The sequence below is a fragment of the Melampsora larici-populina genome (assembly GCF_000204055.1).
Source record: "Melampsora larici-populina 98AG31 unplaced genomic scaffold MELLAscaffold_13, whole genome shotgun sequence".
Taxonomy (NCBI): domain Eukaryota; kingdom Fungi; phylum Basidiomycota; class Pucciniomycetes; order Pucciniales; family Melampsoraceae; genus Melampsora; species Melampsora laricis-populina.
In genome coordinates, this window is record NW_006768777.1 from 372,136 (window position 1) to 387,045 (window position 14,910).

General features: G+C 46.7%; 4 protein-coding genes across 4 annotated transcripts; 2 read left to right on the forward strand and 2 right to left on the reverse strand.

The window, feature by feature from the left end:
- Positions 1-2,087: 2,087 nt before the first annotated feature.
- On the reverse strand, positions 2,088-3,014 carry MELLADRAFT_124237 (uncharacterized protein; the record flags this gene model as incomplete). The annotated part of the gene is made up of 5 exons (XM_007408788.1): positions 2,088-2,125; positions 2,225-2,293; positions 2,446-2,559; positions 2,640-2,723; positions 2,852-3,014. The coding sequence occupies 5 exons, from the start codon at positions 3,012-3,014 to the stop codon at positions 2,088-2,090; spliced, it is 468 nt and encodes a 155-aa protein (XP_007408850.1).
- Positions 3,015-5,428: 2,414 nt separating this feature from the next.
- Positions 5,429-6,541, forward strand: MELLADRAFT_105329 (uncharacterized protein; the record flags this gene model as incomplete). Its single annotated transcript, XM_007408577.1, has 2 exons — positions 5,429-5,603; positions 5,769-6,541. 2 exons carry the CDS (start codon positions 5,429-5,431, stop codon positions 6,539-6,541), a joined length of 948 nt encoding a protein of 315 aa, XP_007408639.1.
- Positions 6,542-6,903: 362 nt separating this feature from the next.
- Positions 6,904-9,614, reverse strand: MELLADRAFT_105330 (uncharacterized protein; the record flags this gene model as incomplete). Its single annotated transcript, XM_007408787.1, has 7 exons — positions 6,904-7,004; positions 7,426-7,547; positions 7,613-7,990; positions 8,034-8,363; positions 8,420-8,658; positions 8,719-9,108; positions 9,186-9,614. 7 exons carry the CDS (start codon positions 9,612-9,614, stop codon positions 6,904-6,906), a joined length of 1,989 nt encoding a protein of 662 aa, XP_007408849.1.
- Positions 9,615-10,047: 433 nt separating this feature from the next.
- On the forward strand, positions 10,048-10,741 carry MELLADRAFT_105331 (uncharacterized protein; the record flags this gene model as incomplete). Its single annotated transcript, XM_007408578.1, has 3 exons — positions 10,048-10,216; positions 10,304-10,635; positions 10,706-10,741. 3 exons carry the CDS (start codon positions 10,048-10,050, stop codon positions 10,739-10,741), a joined length of 537 nt encoding a protein of 178 aa, XP_007408640.1.
- Between the last annotated feature and the right edge of the window lie 4,169 nt (positions 10,742-14,910).

Consider the following 14,910-nt stretch of genomic DNA (forward strand, 5'->3'; position numbering starts at 1 on the left):
ACATATTATATGCCCTGAAAACGAAATCTCATTTTGCCCCTATATGAAGGGGCAGATAGAGATATTTGTATTTTGGGAATTGAGATTACCAAACAGAAATCCAAACGGAGGTCAACAGACGTCTGTTGACCTCCGTTGATCATATTGCTGTTCGGTAATGATTGTAACGAGATACAATCTGTTCGATTGCTCCCCCCAAAAAAATCAAAACGGTCATTAAAGACCCTCTTCGTTCTTCTCATTCACCTACAAACAAGCTTCATAAAAAAATCGAGGAATTGGAAACTAATATTGAATTTGATTCAATGGCCAAAAAGTGAATAAAAGGATCGATTGAATCAAGAACTAATAGGGATTTAATGATTGATTGATTGAATTGAGGACTACTAGCGAGTTCAATAGCCAGTTGGAGTAGATAAAAGAATCATGAAATTGGAAACTAATATCGAATTTGATAGCGAGTTTGATGAAATAGCTGGAGGAAGAATCTTTGAGGATAGCTGAGCAAAGGAGAGAGGAAAGGTGAGGAATAAAAAGAGACGTTGGAAAGAGGGTGTGCGGGTATCGAGATAAGGAGAAGGGTATGGACGAAGTAGATAGATTGGGGAGGGGCAGATTGAGAAAGAGCCTGTAGATACAGCCCAAAGGCTGTATCTCTATTTGGACCAATATCTGAAGATGTGCGATGAGATATCGACGTCACATATTCGAACCGAACCACCTTTAGAGGTGGTTCACGGTTTGGTGATCTCGTAATCGGCCTTAAAATTTTTAAATTCTGTCCCTGAATTTCCAAAAGACAGGGACAATTGAGCCGAAAAAAAGAATTACTTCCATTCTTTCTTTTTTTTGTTCCTGGATTATGACAATTTTTGGTCAAGAAAGGACCTCGTTTTCTCGTTTTTTTTTCTCGATGGCTTCCTCTTTCATTAACAAAAATTCTGTACAAAAACACAAGAAATCAAAGTCAAAAAAAGAACGGTTGGGACTGTGTTCCTGAATTTACAAAGCTGTAAAACGTAAGTTTACAGCATTCGCCGCTTTGCGATCAAGCTTTTTAAGGATTGAGCAACCTTGAAAAGACTGATCGCGACTCGGCGACCACGTGGCTCGCGGTTCTCTTCTTGAACCGCCCTAATTTTGGTGTAAAAGTCGGTCACATAATATGTGACCAACCGAACCGAACGGGCCCTTAGGAGCGAAAGAGCCGTTGCAGGGGTTGGTATGTCTCTTTACCAAAGCAGCCTTATATAAACCTTATATATCACAATGACAAAGGTTACCGTTCCGTCTCAAGCCTCATTTATCAGAAACAGTCAGGCTACAAATTTAGCCACGGGTTTATGATCAGCCACTGTCCCCAGAAGAATTCTGAATCCACATTCCTTGGTTAAACCTAAGTCCCTCCCTCGACTCCTCGCGAGTGGACTGTAGGAGGAAGGGACTTTTTTAATTTAATTTCGCGGTGCATGTTGTGACGACTTTGGGGTCTGCGCTACCCTTCAAGTTGTCTCTCGCGCTCAAAATGGGATGGGTTCAGGTGAGCGTCCAAGGGAGCCTTGAGATACGAAGTTAATTGAGTTTTCTCTTTGTTTGTGATATGGAAACCAACAAACAACATAAGAGAAAATAAGAAGCTAACAATGCAAGGTAATCTTTTGGGCCAAATTTCTATCATTCCTGCTCAACCAAGGCATTCGATACCATCATAGACAGGCTGCATTAGGCTCAAGGCTGAGAGACACAATGTGTGGAGGCTTTGAAGGTCTCAGTGGTGGTACAAACTCCAATAGCCTTTTAAAGAAGGTAAACCTCATTGAGGATGACAATTCATTGACGGAAGACTAGCTTGAAAATAGGGTCAAGAGATAGACGCAACTTACGTGGCTATGCGGAATAAAGCTCATTGATTGAATTTCACGACTCGAGTTGCAACATTGTATACTAGAAACATCGCAGATAAGTATAGCTAAGGGTGTTGTGATTCAAGCCGAGATCATCAAGTCCTAGAGAATGCCATCAAGACAAGGTGCGCATCACATTGAGCTGCACGGTAAATTGGCCAGAATAGTGATGAACATAACGCGTTAATTATCAACAAGATAACAGTGAGCCTCAGGACATTCTGAAAAACATAGCGCAGTTGAAACAATAGAGAGGGCCAATTAGTGGTGAGTGAATATTATGTACCTGACTGCAAACAAGTTATAAAATTTAAACTTACGTTGGAACACATTGCGTTGCTTGCAAGCGTACCCATTCAATATTCCATCGTTGTCAATGTGGTTGCACACTTATGTTTTCAAGATTCAGTAATTACCGAGAATCAAATACATCAGCAGTGTGGCGTGTTAAAAACATTTGGCACCAAGACGTCTCGAGACATCTCGAACCAATGTAATCTGCAGTAGAAAGATCTGACGTGAAAAATTCAAAGTGACTAACTGATGTTTCTGCCATCTGGGCGAGAGCCTGTATCGAAGTCGATGCCGGATTCGCAAGCCCATGCTCCTCCCCCGTTCATTACTTTTCCGTCGTAGTCTACGCAGTTTCTAGCAGCTGTGCGCCGTTTCATCAAACCAAAAGGTAAGTGGTCCCTACATTGCTCATTGATTGAAGACAGTAAACTTTGCTCCTACAGGGGATATGTTTATCGGCCCTGCCACACTGGTCGCATTTATAGGTGGAGTAGTCTGGACCCTTGCCTTTGAATTTCCAACATACTTTGAGCATGACATGTTTTGGTAAGATGATCAGAGGATTGGGTCAATTCACACCATCCGTGACATGAGAGATGACTGATTGAATCTGAAGAAGTCAAAAACTGCAGGAAACGAGATAATTGACTAACAATACTTGTCCTTGGGGAGGCCGTCGAAAGTCTTGTCTGGTGGAGAGAAACCGTAAGTGCAATCTATAGCATTAGCATCTACGAAGATACGTGACGCGAGGTCTCCGGCGAGCAGGAAAACGAGTAAAAGATGAAAGGTGGAGATCGATCGATTCCAAGACATCGTTGGACAAGAGCTTGATGTGTTTCGGAGGTTGTAGAGCTACTGAATGTTCGAATTCTTTTGGAAGTTAACAGCGGAGGACTGGTACAAATTTATGAGAACCGCGCCAAGCTAGGAAGGTGAACCAGGTGTTGCTAAACTTAATCGCCTCTGAGACGATAGCCAAGCAGCCTATATAGTCAATGCATTTCAACAACAAAGGGTGGTGTTCCGTCTCAAGCCTCATTCAACAGAATATCTTGTGGCGGACCCAGCCATTTTCCCTGCAAGACAGCCACAGGGTTTTTGCTTGAGTCCTGGGACCTTCCTCGCGCAAACTTAACAAAAGTCCCTCGTTTTTTTGGCTGTACTGGCCAGCTCAAACAAGGGACTTACTCGTAATGTCCCAAATTTGGCGTGAGATCTGTCGGGGTTTTTCGCAAAAAACTACAAACCTCCCTGCTCAACATTCTCACCAATGATCACATCTCGAGCTCATAATGAAGATCACGCGCTGCTTCGCAGCGCTGCATCTCCCGTTCTCCAATTTTGGATATCTCAAATGGCTCAAAAATGATTCCATAAAAACCTTTTCGGGACAAACACGGGGCCACAGTCAGGGCAATTGACGACTGCGGCGTCCGAAACTGGGAAATTAGGGGCAATACCCATTATTCATAGACAATACTACCAATCCGGACTGGCCAAACTGCAGTTTGGCTGGTCGGTGGTATACCATATCACCACCGACCAAGTCCACGATTTCCAGTGCCACCTCGCGAAACGACGACTGGACTCACACTTCACCGATCATGTTACGAAGAAGTCAAAGCGCGAACGGCGCGATGATGCTAGCGCAGGACCGCGAGACTCGCAGGGAAATAGCAATCACCTCACAACCCAAAAGGCAACCCCAGTTCGCCAACACCTCCGAAGTTAAACAGGCAGAAGAGGTCGGCAAGCAGTTTAACGACATCCACGGATACAGCGCGCGTAACGAGCAAATCCAGTCGGTGGTTCATCTCCTCAACGATCGCCCCACGTTCTTATTGGCCGGCACCGGATTTGGCAAGAGCCGGGTACCGGAAATGTTTCATCACACTTTTGAAACAACTTCCGCGCCGATCACCCTGTGCATCAACCCCCTCGACGCGCTGGGTGACGATCAGGTGTGTGGTTTGTCACACAGACGCGTAGGTCTCGATGCTGACTGACTTTGGGTATGTTATTCAGGTTGCTGAGAAAGCGTCCGTCAACCTGGGTGCTATCAATTTGACCGGGGATCACTGCACCCCAGCGGCGTGCGAGGAGATCTTACAGGGCAAACACCCTTTTGTATATGTGGTAAAGTGGATCTGATAGTTTCATACCCGGGATCACTTCAACTGGCTGACCAATGTCAATCTCTTACGGTGATAATGTTGCAGAGCCCGGAGATTGCCTTGACGAGCGCGATCTTTGACCGCATGTGGCGAGACCCACGTTTCCAAGCCCGGTTGGTTCTCACCGTGGTCGATGAAGCGCATATGATTTATAGCTGGGGTCTGGTTGCAAGTGGACACGCCAAGAAGCTCGCCAGCCACGTGCGTGTCCAGGATGTAGGCGCTTTCAGGCCTTCTTACGGTGACCTCGCCCAACGGTTTCTTTCGACGGTGAAAGTCCCTCTCCTTTTGATGTCTGCAACATGTACGCCACAGGCAATTCACGCGATTCTGGCCAACCTCAAAATCAATTACCAATCTGTCTCATTTGTTCGGGCTGAGTTGTCTCGACCGGAGCTTCGCCTTATCCGAAGGACTTTCAGACAACCTTTGAAAGCATCTCTCCGAGGACTGTTTGCACATCATACCCTCATTCCGTCACAGTCAACCCCTCCTACCCTTCTATACTCCGGGACACAGAATGCAACGTTGGACTATTTGCACTTGATCAATACCTCCCGCGGCCAGCCCTCTGAAACTGGCAATGCGTTTTCCACCTTTGCTCGCCGGTACCACGCCTCGACTGGACCCGAGGCCAAGGTTGATGCCGTGGCTGCATACACTGCAGGAAAACTCAGCGTCTTATGCTGCACCCTGGCGCTGGGGTTAGGCCAAAACTGGCATCGGGTACGAAGGGTCGTTGTCGTCGGTAGACAAGACCCGTGCAATTTCGTCCAGATGGCGGGCAGATGTGGAAGGGACGGTCGCCGGGGTCTGGCTCTCTTATTAGTTGAGCATAAACGCACCAATGGCAAAAATTCTTTAGCGGACTTCAAGAACCTGACCATGATGTCAGATGATGATCGAATGGACGCTTTGGCGATCACACCGGTGTGTTTGTGTGTCGCCCTCGCCGTCGATCTAAAGTGAGTTCTTTCCTGGTGTCATATGTAACTGCAGACAGCGCTGACCAGGTCCAAAAGGCACGGTTACATACCTTTCAATGAGGATCATATGCACGTCAGCGATGAAATCGAAAGACAACGCGCGAAAATGGACCCGTGTGACTGCTCGAACTGCCGCCCAGAAGAAGCAGAGGCCTTGTGGCAGGCCCAGAGTGCCCTCACGACGAACAACTTTGAATGCGCCCTCGCGATGGGGGAGACCGAACTCACGGACCTCGCGGCTAGTCTGCCTGACGCGCCTGTCCCGGCACCCACCGTTCCCAAGCCAATAGCGCTGCTCTGCAGCGAAGATGACGAGATACGCAATTCCACAACACTCGATTCTTTGGTCATCAAGTTCCAAAGCGCTTTCAAGGGCCTATTTTATCAAATGTTTTAAGGTCCCACAGACTTAGGCCCCAAAGACTTTTTCGACATCGATTCTGCGTGGGATTTGGCCAAGAACGTCGATGTCCTCACCACACCCAGCGATCTGGCCTTAGTGCTGGTCAGCGAAATGATCCCCAACCAGTTCGAAATGCTCTTCACGGCTTTGACTCAATGGCGTGAAGAATTGGATTCTGCTGCGGCAATGGCCAATGCTAAGGCTCATCGCCTCAGCACCATTTGGCCAAACGTGCAGACGCTGCCTCCTTTGTCTGTCGAAGGGGCCTGCATTCAGAAGGCCCGCGCTGACGCCCTGAAGGTCCATCAGAAAGAATTACGAGAACTAGAACGGCAACAAGCACAGGAGGACAAAGAAGCTGAACGCACGCAGCGCGCTCAGGACAAGCTCGACGCTGCGGCACTCGCCAAACGATTGGCTTTGGAGTCGAAAGCCAATAAAGCCAAAGCCAAACTGGAGGCTGCAGCCGAAACGAAACGGCGGGCCCTCGAGATAAAGGCCCAGAAGAGGCACGAGCGACACTTAGCGACCGAGCAAGCCAAACAGGCAGCAGCGGAGGCCAAAGCAGCCGAAAGAGCAGCCCGCCTGTTAGCTGCTGAGCAAGCTAAACACGCGGCAGCCGAGGTGAAAGCGGCAGCCAAAGCCAAACGCGCAAGGGACAAAGCCGAGGCCACGGCGCTCACCAACGCCACTCGCAAACGAGCGAAACCCTCGATGGTGATTGGTCAGGAACCCGGCTTGCAGGCCATGCCTTCAGCAAGTTCACTAGCAACATGACGCATATGGAATGATCATTATTAATTATTTCAAATCACTCTTCACCTGGTGTCTCGCGATCCTCCCATGAAGATAGCACATTGGAAGCGCCCCACCGAAATCGCGAAGTCCGGCCAGCTGCCTTGTCAGCATTGATCAATTTCCTCAGGTTGCGTCGCCCCTCACGCCATACGTTAACCACCGGTTTGGGTTTCAAAGCGATCGGCTGCGACCACTGCGCCTGAGCATAGCTCAGGAAGGCATTCATGGACGCTTCGGTTATGGAGTTCAAGTTCGGCTGGTAGACTATTTTTTGCCCCGATAAAGCTTTCAATAGCTGCATGAGTTTACGTAGCTATGTAGTCAACAGAAGTAATTTACAATTAGTGATCAGCCCTTGCAATGCAGTGATCTTCTAGACTCCTACCAAAGGAATGTTGTTTGAGAATCGATGTGTGAGCCTTTCGATGTCCGTTCCGTGACCCTGCAAGAAGGAATATGACAATGGAAAACTAATGGTCAGATCATTCCGATAGTTTGACGCGGTTGCAGCGTAAGCGACTTATTCACAGTGTTGTTATACATATGCTTCAACCAAAAGATGTGTACCTCGAGGTATTCATCTATGGCCATCCAATGCCCCTCGCGTTTGTTTGAGGGGATCAGTAAGGAGTGTTTAATTGCGTGTGCAAGGTCCTTGGGTAAGTCCACCTCCAAGAGCATGACAATACGTGGAATATGACGTGCGTAATGCGACAGGCCAGTGAGGCCTTGTGCCATTACCGACCAGCGCTTCCACATGGCCATTAAACGTCCGATGTCTCCTTGTCGCGTTGAATCGTGAGCTTCTACTACGGTTGCAAAGTCACGCAGGCGCATGATAAAGTTGTAAGTGGTATGATCACCTGCCTTGCTAGCAGCAGCTAGCGCTTTGGCGTCGAAATACTGATTCCATACTGTGTCGAAAACCTTTTGCACGCCAGTTTCCGTGGACAAATCAATGTCGTTCATGCTCTCGAGTGCTTTTCTACATGGCGAAGGATACAAGTTGGTGGCCGGCCTCACATGTGCACCTCTACGGCGAAAACTTACTTGATCACGAATACCAGGTTAGATTTATGAACAATCTGCAGGGATCGCATTATGCTATTGAAGTCTTGTGATGGAACAGGCTTCTTGTACTCTAAACCGAGTGCAAAAGCAGACCTCCAGACGCCAGAGTCTTCACCCTTATCCGAGTGGCCCCAGTGATGCGCCCATATCGACTTAGCAAAATTCCACGTAGTATGTGCGCCGCCGAAGATGGACAGCACCCAGTCAATGCCTTCCAGCGCTTTGATTGGGGGATACCGCTTAACGCGAAGGCTCTCGACTAGCTGGTTTGACCCCACGTCGCCCCCGGCGACAAGGAGTTTCTCGGCGTATTTTTCTTTGTCAACTCCAATCTGGGCCATTACTGCATCGAGTACCCTCGAAACCCCGTCCGCCGAGGAGTCCGGCGCGTCCATCATACGGAGGAAATGTATGTTTGGTTTGTGCATTTCTATTTGATCTATAGCTGGTGGTCAAATGTTTAGTGGTGGTAGTTTTTGAGCGCCCGGTATGTGATTCGCAAATTCTTTGAGAGCTTTTGCGAGCTGGGTCTTGATGACTGATGACCAATGCTCCATGTCCCGTGGTGTAGGTGCAAACAACCCCATATCGACTGGTTGGCGATTGGCTGTCGACATGGATTCCAGGAACTTCGCAATGCTCGCGGCCTCTTCGGAACATTTCGCTTGAAGGGTTGATTGTATTACGTTGTAAAATCCCCACGTCCCGTGGAACAGGCGAGAAGAGGTGCCTATGCGTGTATTATGGATCCTGAGATGTATGTCTATATTATCAAAACATAATAACGGCATGATCTTGTGGTTGACTTTGAAAAGCTCCATCATACGCTGCTCTTGTAACACGCAAAGGTGTTCCATCGCTTGTAGGATGCTAGTACGGGAAGTGGTCAAACCGAGCGTGTGGAGCCATTCGTTGACTCGGCATGAAACCCCCGCGGCCAAAGTCATTAGGCCGTTAGCCAGCGGTACTGCGTTGTTTCGACGGTTGCAAGCTACTGCCAACATTGAACATAACATGGTGGGTACCTACCGGTGGCCAACCTGCGTCAGTGATTTTGCATCCTGACGCAGCAAGTCAGGACTCACCATGTCAAGCTTGTGTGCCGCCAGGGATTCAGGTGTTGTCTTCACAAAGACGAGGTTCTCTAACGATAGCACTGTCGCTTCATCCGGAAGGTCCTCGATCGAACTTTCGGCGGACAACCCATCCTGGTGGGTTGCAGGCGTCGTCATGGTTGGTTGATTACTGGGCTCCTCATGGTCGTCCTCGGGGTCATATGATTTGTTTTTCAGGGCGTGAGCCAGTTTACAGTGAATCAGCGAGTAAAGGAATTTCATTCCTTTTCTAACCTGGTCAGCACGATGTGTTTCAGCGCTTTCGCTGAAATAGTCGGGTGTAATTCGATTTGAGCTAGTATATGACCCTGCCGGGAAGTAACCTCGTTGAAGCTCCTGCTTGATGACGATCGCCGATGCCTGGTTTAGATGTAAGTGGATTAGTTTTCACGTGAAGCTTATCTCACCCGTCAAAGCTATAATTTTGGCAAGCTGACCTGTTCCAAAATTATAGCTTCCCACTCTTCTTGACCGGCCGCACATGACGAGGTCAGTTTACCAAAGTTCTTGACGATTGAGCGCGTTCCCTTAGTCCCCAAACCGGCTCTCATCAAACGACGGCAATAATCTATGTCTTTATTGGTTGACGAAAAGAAAGTCATCATGAACTCCTTTGGGGAGAAACCCAAAGAGGTCATGAATTCACATATCTTTAATGTGGTCATAACCGTCTTAGGTAATGGTACGGTTGTACCCTCGGGCTGTGATGAAGTCATAGTGGTAGACGGTGCAGCAGATTGTAATAATTTCCTGGCGGTCTTAGCATTTGACAAAGGTATCCTTGTGCAGCAACTTCTGGAACAAATTTTTGCGCAGGTCAATGTCCACGCGGAGGCCAATCCTACGAGACCACTCTTTAGTTTCATCCGCGTATAGACAGTCCAACCGCGAGTGGCATGTGTTTCATGCTAACTATTCTTTCGGGTTTACTTGTGTGAAATATATGTGCTATGAAATGTAATTCTCCCCCGTGTATCATGACTGCCATGCTAAACAGTCTTTCCACTTGGATTTTGGGATTCACTTGTGCTATGAACATAATACCTCCCCCGTCTATCATGAGTTTCATGCTAAGGAATCAATCCGGTTGGCTTGTGGGATTCATTGGATAGCATGATACTAGGCGAAGTATCACGCTTGACCTTGGTGTGAGTACCACTTCCCAAACTTGGGGACACTGGGGCACATATAACTAGGTACCATTGCAGACATTCCTCACCAGAGTCACATATCCCTTCATCAACACACACACACGAAGCATTCAGCTCAAACTACCTATATATAGAACACGTACACACCATGCAGCCAGGTCGTGCACAAGCGCCTTCCGAACCAGGCCAATCAGATCCACCGGAGTCCGTTCATGCTGAGTCAGATTCATCTCTTGCGGAATTACTGTCCTCTCATGCCACCGAAGCCGAGGAGGTCCCATCGGAAGGTGACACCTCTGAAGGCCCTCTATCTGAAGGTTCGGAGTCCCTCTCCCAAGTGGTAATTCCGGACAGCGAGCTTGAGTGGGAGGAGTGAATTGCCCTCGTCACCGACTTGATCATAGCCGAAGGTATGACGCTCCGCGAGTTTGTACTGGCTGTTAGCCCATCGGCGTCTACCATCATCAACCATCACCTGCCACCTGGCCGAAGGCTTATTGTCCATAGAGCCCTCAACGCGATCAGCTTCATGCACACTCAGAACCTCACTGTCTACGAGTTCGTGCTCAGTCTACTAGATCGGTGCAACCTCGAACTATTGCCTCATCAACGTTTGTTCCGAGGTTCAGGCAACTACTCTCGCAACGTTATTCGTGGAGTGTTTATTGGCCTGCGTAATCTCATTTATGCCGCCGGAAACCAAGAGAGTATCTGGCGTGACCTCATTCAAGCTGAGGTAAGTGTTTAAATCTTTTTGGATCTCTCATCTAACGTGCTCTGACTTCTTGCCTCTCATATTTGCTTAGGCTGACGATCTCTCCATTTATGTGTGGACAGGCTGATGATCTATACATCAATTCCTATCCTTGGTGAAGATGCAGTCTGTTGGTGCATATGGTGAGATTAACTACTTTGCCCACATTCATCATTCAATTGCCACACGAGGCATACTAAAGAGTGGTTTGCTTATGGGCCGGTGGCGACGGAAAGAAATGCATTGTCATTAGGGCGCCTAAGTAGGACGAACTGCAGTTGGATCTTAAGAAACTTTGGAATGACAAAACCTTTGCGATAGCGCAGCATTGGGAAATCTTGGGGCCCTGCTTGGCCCCGTGTTTGGCCCGAAAAGGTTTTTATGGAATCATTTTTGAGCCATTTGAGATATCCAAAATCGGAGAACGGGAGATGCAGCGCTGCGAAGCAGCGCATGATCTTCATTATGAGCTCGAGATGTGATCATTGGTGAGAATGTTGAGCAGGGATGTTTGTAGTTTTTTGCGAAAAACCCCGACAGATCTCACGCCAAATTTGGGACATTACGAGTAAGTCCCTCGTTTGAGCTGGCCAGTACAGCCAAAAAAACGAGGGACTTTTGTTAAGTTTGTTCCTCGCGGCTCTTCCATCTATGATCACTTATGGGTCTGCACCCACGTGGTTTGACCTTTCTTATTTTGTGGAAAGTTCAGCTATGGTTTACTACCTTTGCTAAAAAGCTTGCCCGGTTCGACCGCGAACAAGAGACAAGAGAGCTCGAATTTGGCCGCAGCCTGCTGCGAGGCCGCTGCGCAGCCCGACAAGAACCCAAGTTTGGCCGATCACCGATTCTGAAAGAGATTGACTTCACCTGTGGATCTCTGACATTGAGATATGTTGAAATCGATCATAAAGCACAAATATCTCCCTCATCATGATGGAATCATACTCACAGGTCTATGCGATTTCTATCGCGCTGCGGATGTTATCAAGACTTGTTTTAATCCATTTTAAGAAAGCGATTCTCGTCGAACGGCTTAAAAATGCGTGACTAGCCAATGTGGGTGCTTCTGCCATCTTGGGTTCGGGGCTGAGCAGCCCAAGTTTTTTTGCTAAAATTCCGAAATGAAATCAAGGCTTACATCTTGGACATTTGTCAGTACAATCATCATCCTATGGTGACCAGTATAAGCCACGCTCTCATCCAAACTTATCCAAGTCCACTCGCTCTGGCCCCGTCGGTACAGGTACCACATACCTCCCAGCGCCGCGCCTCTCATCGTGCCTTTGCTCATAGAATTATGGACTTATAGTGGGGGTTGGGAGGGGTTGGGCAAACAACTGGTCAATCAGTTCTTCAAGAATCCAATAGAAGAGAGTCGAAAAGGGTGCAGCTTTCACAGCTCTCAAAGAATCCAAGCCTGGGGTAAGGCTGTGACCCGGCCCGGCCCTTCCTGGCCAACCTCACCCAAGGAATTTTTAGAGCCTCAAGGTACGTGTACCGGGGCTTTTAAACCTAACATGATGACCATCAGCTCACAAAAGCACCGCGGGCATCCCGGGCGGCCGGTCCGGCCGGTCCGGCCAAGTTGCCAACCATTTTTCCTCAGAAACTCACAATCACAATCCTTCACGATTCCATAAATTAAGGTGATTGATAAACCACGCCAACATGAAAACTGGTTTGACACCGGTTTTTGTTAGCTTGGATTAATCAGGAAGCTATACTGTTTGGAAAAGGCTGGGGAACCTGTAGAGTGCTCCAAAGGCTTCAGAAACATTCTGAAGCCGGTTTTTGGGTGTGTACAAGTCGGTGTAATCCCCTTTGGATTATTTTGAAGCTCTGACACCGGCCTGTTGGAAATTTGACACCGTAAATGATGAATAGAGATTGAGTGACCAAATCTCAAGGTCTTTTGTTGGTTTTTCTTCACTCCAATATTTGTGACCTCACTTTTGAGCTCGAATAACCAGGATAGTGTGTATTTATCACTCTTCAATCTGATCCTTGTCGCCGATTTTGAACCGTATTCACAACAGACAAGGATTAGAGATCATCTATCATTCACATTTCCTGCACCCCCAAGCTTTAAACCAACTGAAACACACGACTCTCACTCCTGAAAGCTGGGTCCGTACAATTTTGATTCCCGAGGTGTCTTCAAGAATGATCGTGGACGATCTCAAGGTATGCATTTTGGATCCTCAAGTTGAAGATACGCTCGAGAGATCTCAAGCATATGGGATGGCTGACAAGGACAACTTTTGAGATTTCACCACATTTGATTGGTTCATGAGTGTCCTTATTGAAGGTCTTCCACTTGCTGGAAGCAATTACCGAGGCTGATACAATGTTTATACATGAAATGCAAAACAATCATCAATATACTTATAACATTTAACAGTCTCTACTTGCCCTTTCTGTTACTTTTGTTTTTGCTCCGCATGTGAGCTTGAACTCTTATGATGACTCACCTGATGATTGAATATTCTCGTGCAAAAGCGACATACTCTCAATGGCACTGTACGCGAACATATGTAAGGAAAGCAACCATCGATGGACTCTTGTGGCATGCAAACAAGCCAAAAGATCTACAGGATATTGCCGCGATACCTGGACTCGGCCTCACACTTGAGAAGTCGGCATCAGGAGACGGGCATCAGAGCTTTAAAGGGATGATGCCGACTTGTACACACCCAAAAAACGGCTTCAGAATGTTTTTGAAGCCTTTGGAGCACTCTACAGGTTCCTCAGCTTTTTCCAAACTGTATAGCTTCCTGATTAATCCAAGCTAACAAAAACCGGTGTCAAACCAGTTTTCATGTTGGCGTGGTTTATCAATCGCCTAAATTAAATTTTATATATCTAATTCCACATACAGCCATTCCGATATTTCTTGTTGCTCAGTTTTGAAAAAGAAAAAGTCATGAAACTAGGTGAAACCTAAGTTTTTACTTGATAAAACTTTGAAATTGGCTGTAATTCAAGGAAATACAGCCAGTTTTCAGGTTTTAACTGATTAAAACTTAGGTTTCAAGCTCACAAACTTTTTCTTTTTCAAACAGGTGCGACAAGCAATGTGAATGGCTGTATCCTACGGTAATCAAAATTTTGATCACCATCATTTGCCAATCATCTGACATCAGCTAACTCGCCGATCACCAAACATCCCAATCATCAATACTGACCTTCAATCAATGTGCCCGCTATATCCATCCTGACAAGATCTTCATTCACTGTGAACATTATACACTATCCCCAAGTGGAAATGGGAAAATGATTAATATTGTAGTTTGTCATGAAAGATATATCACTGCACACCTGAGCCAAGGGACCCACACTACATATGTGCAGAAGGATGGGAAAATTGGGAGCTATTGTGTACATACAGAGCTGCTCAGCTATTGGATCATCTGAATGAGTGGCTCATATGTAATACTGTCTGTAATTTTTGCCAGTTTGACAAAAGCATTACAAAAATTGACTACATACACTGACTCATAGTTTTGGTGTAATTCCATCAAATAAACCTCATGTAACACCCTTTCTGTTACTGTTGAATGACTTTCAGAGTATTACATGAGTAGCTATGGAAGTATATGTAGTCAATTTTTAGAAAATTTTTGTCAAAGTGGAAAAATTTACATGATGTATCACATGTGATTTACTTCTTCAGATGAGCAGGGAACTGAGCAGACCTGTATGTACATGATAGCCAACAATTTGCCCAGCTTGTTGCACATATGTAGTGTGGGTGTTATGGCACATGTGTGCAGTACTAGATCTTTTGATGGAAAACTGCAATAGTCATCATTTTCCAAGTTCCACTTGGGGATAGTGTATAATGTTTACAGTGATTAAGTCACACAGCAACTTCTTCCAGTATTGCCCCATCTGACTCGGTCTCCAAGATTGCCTCCAATACCACCACCATTGCACTCTCATTGTGGGTACGGCAATACTTTGTCCAGGAAGACATTCACAGTGTTATGGAAAACATTTGCCAAGCCTTGAAAGGTTTCATTGACACCTGTTACACTGAAGATTCCAAGACATCAGCTACAATCTGCAACATACCTCTGGCTCTTGATAATTGCAGGAGTACAAAATTGATGAATCAACACTTATCCCGCGCTCATCATATCAAACCGCCAATAGCAACCAATCAAACTACAGTGGCTGCTTCTATATTGATGGCAAGCCAGTTCAGGTAGGTCACTTTCCTCTTGTATTTCATTCTCAATCTTTACTTATCTA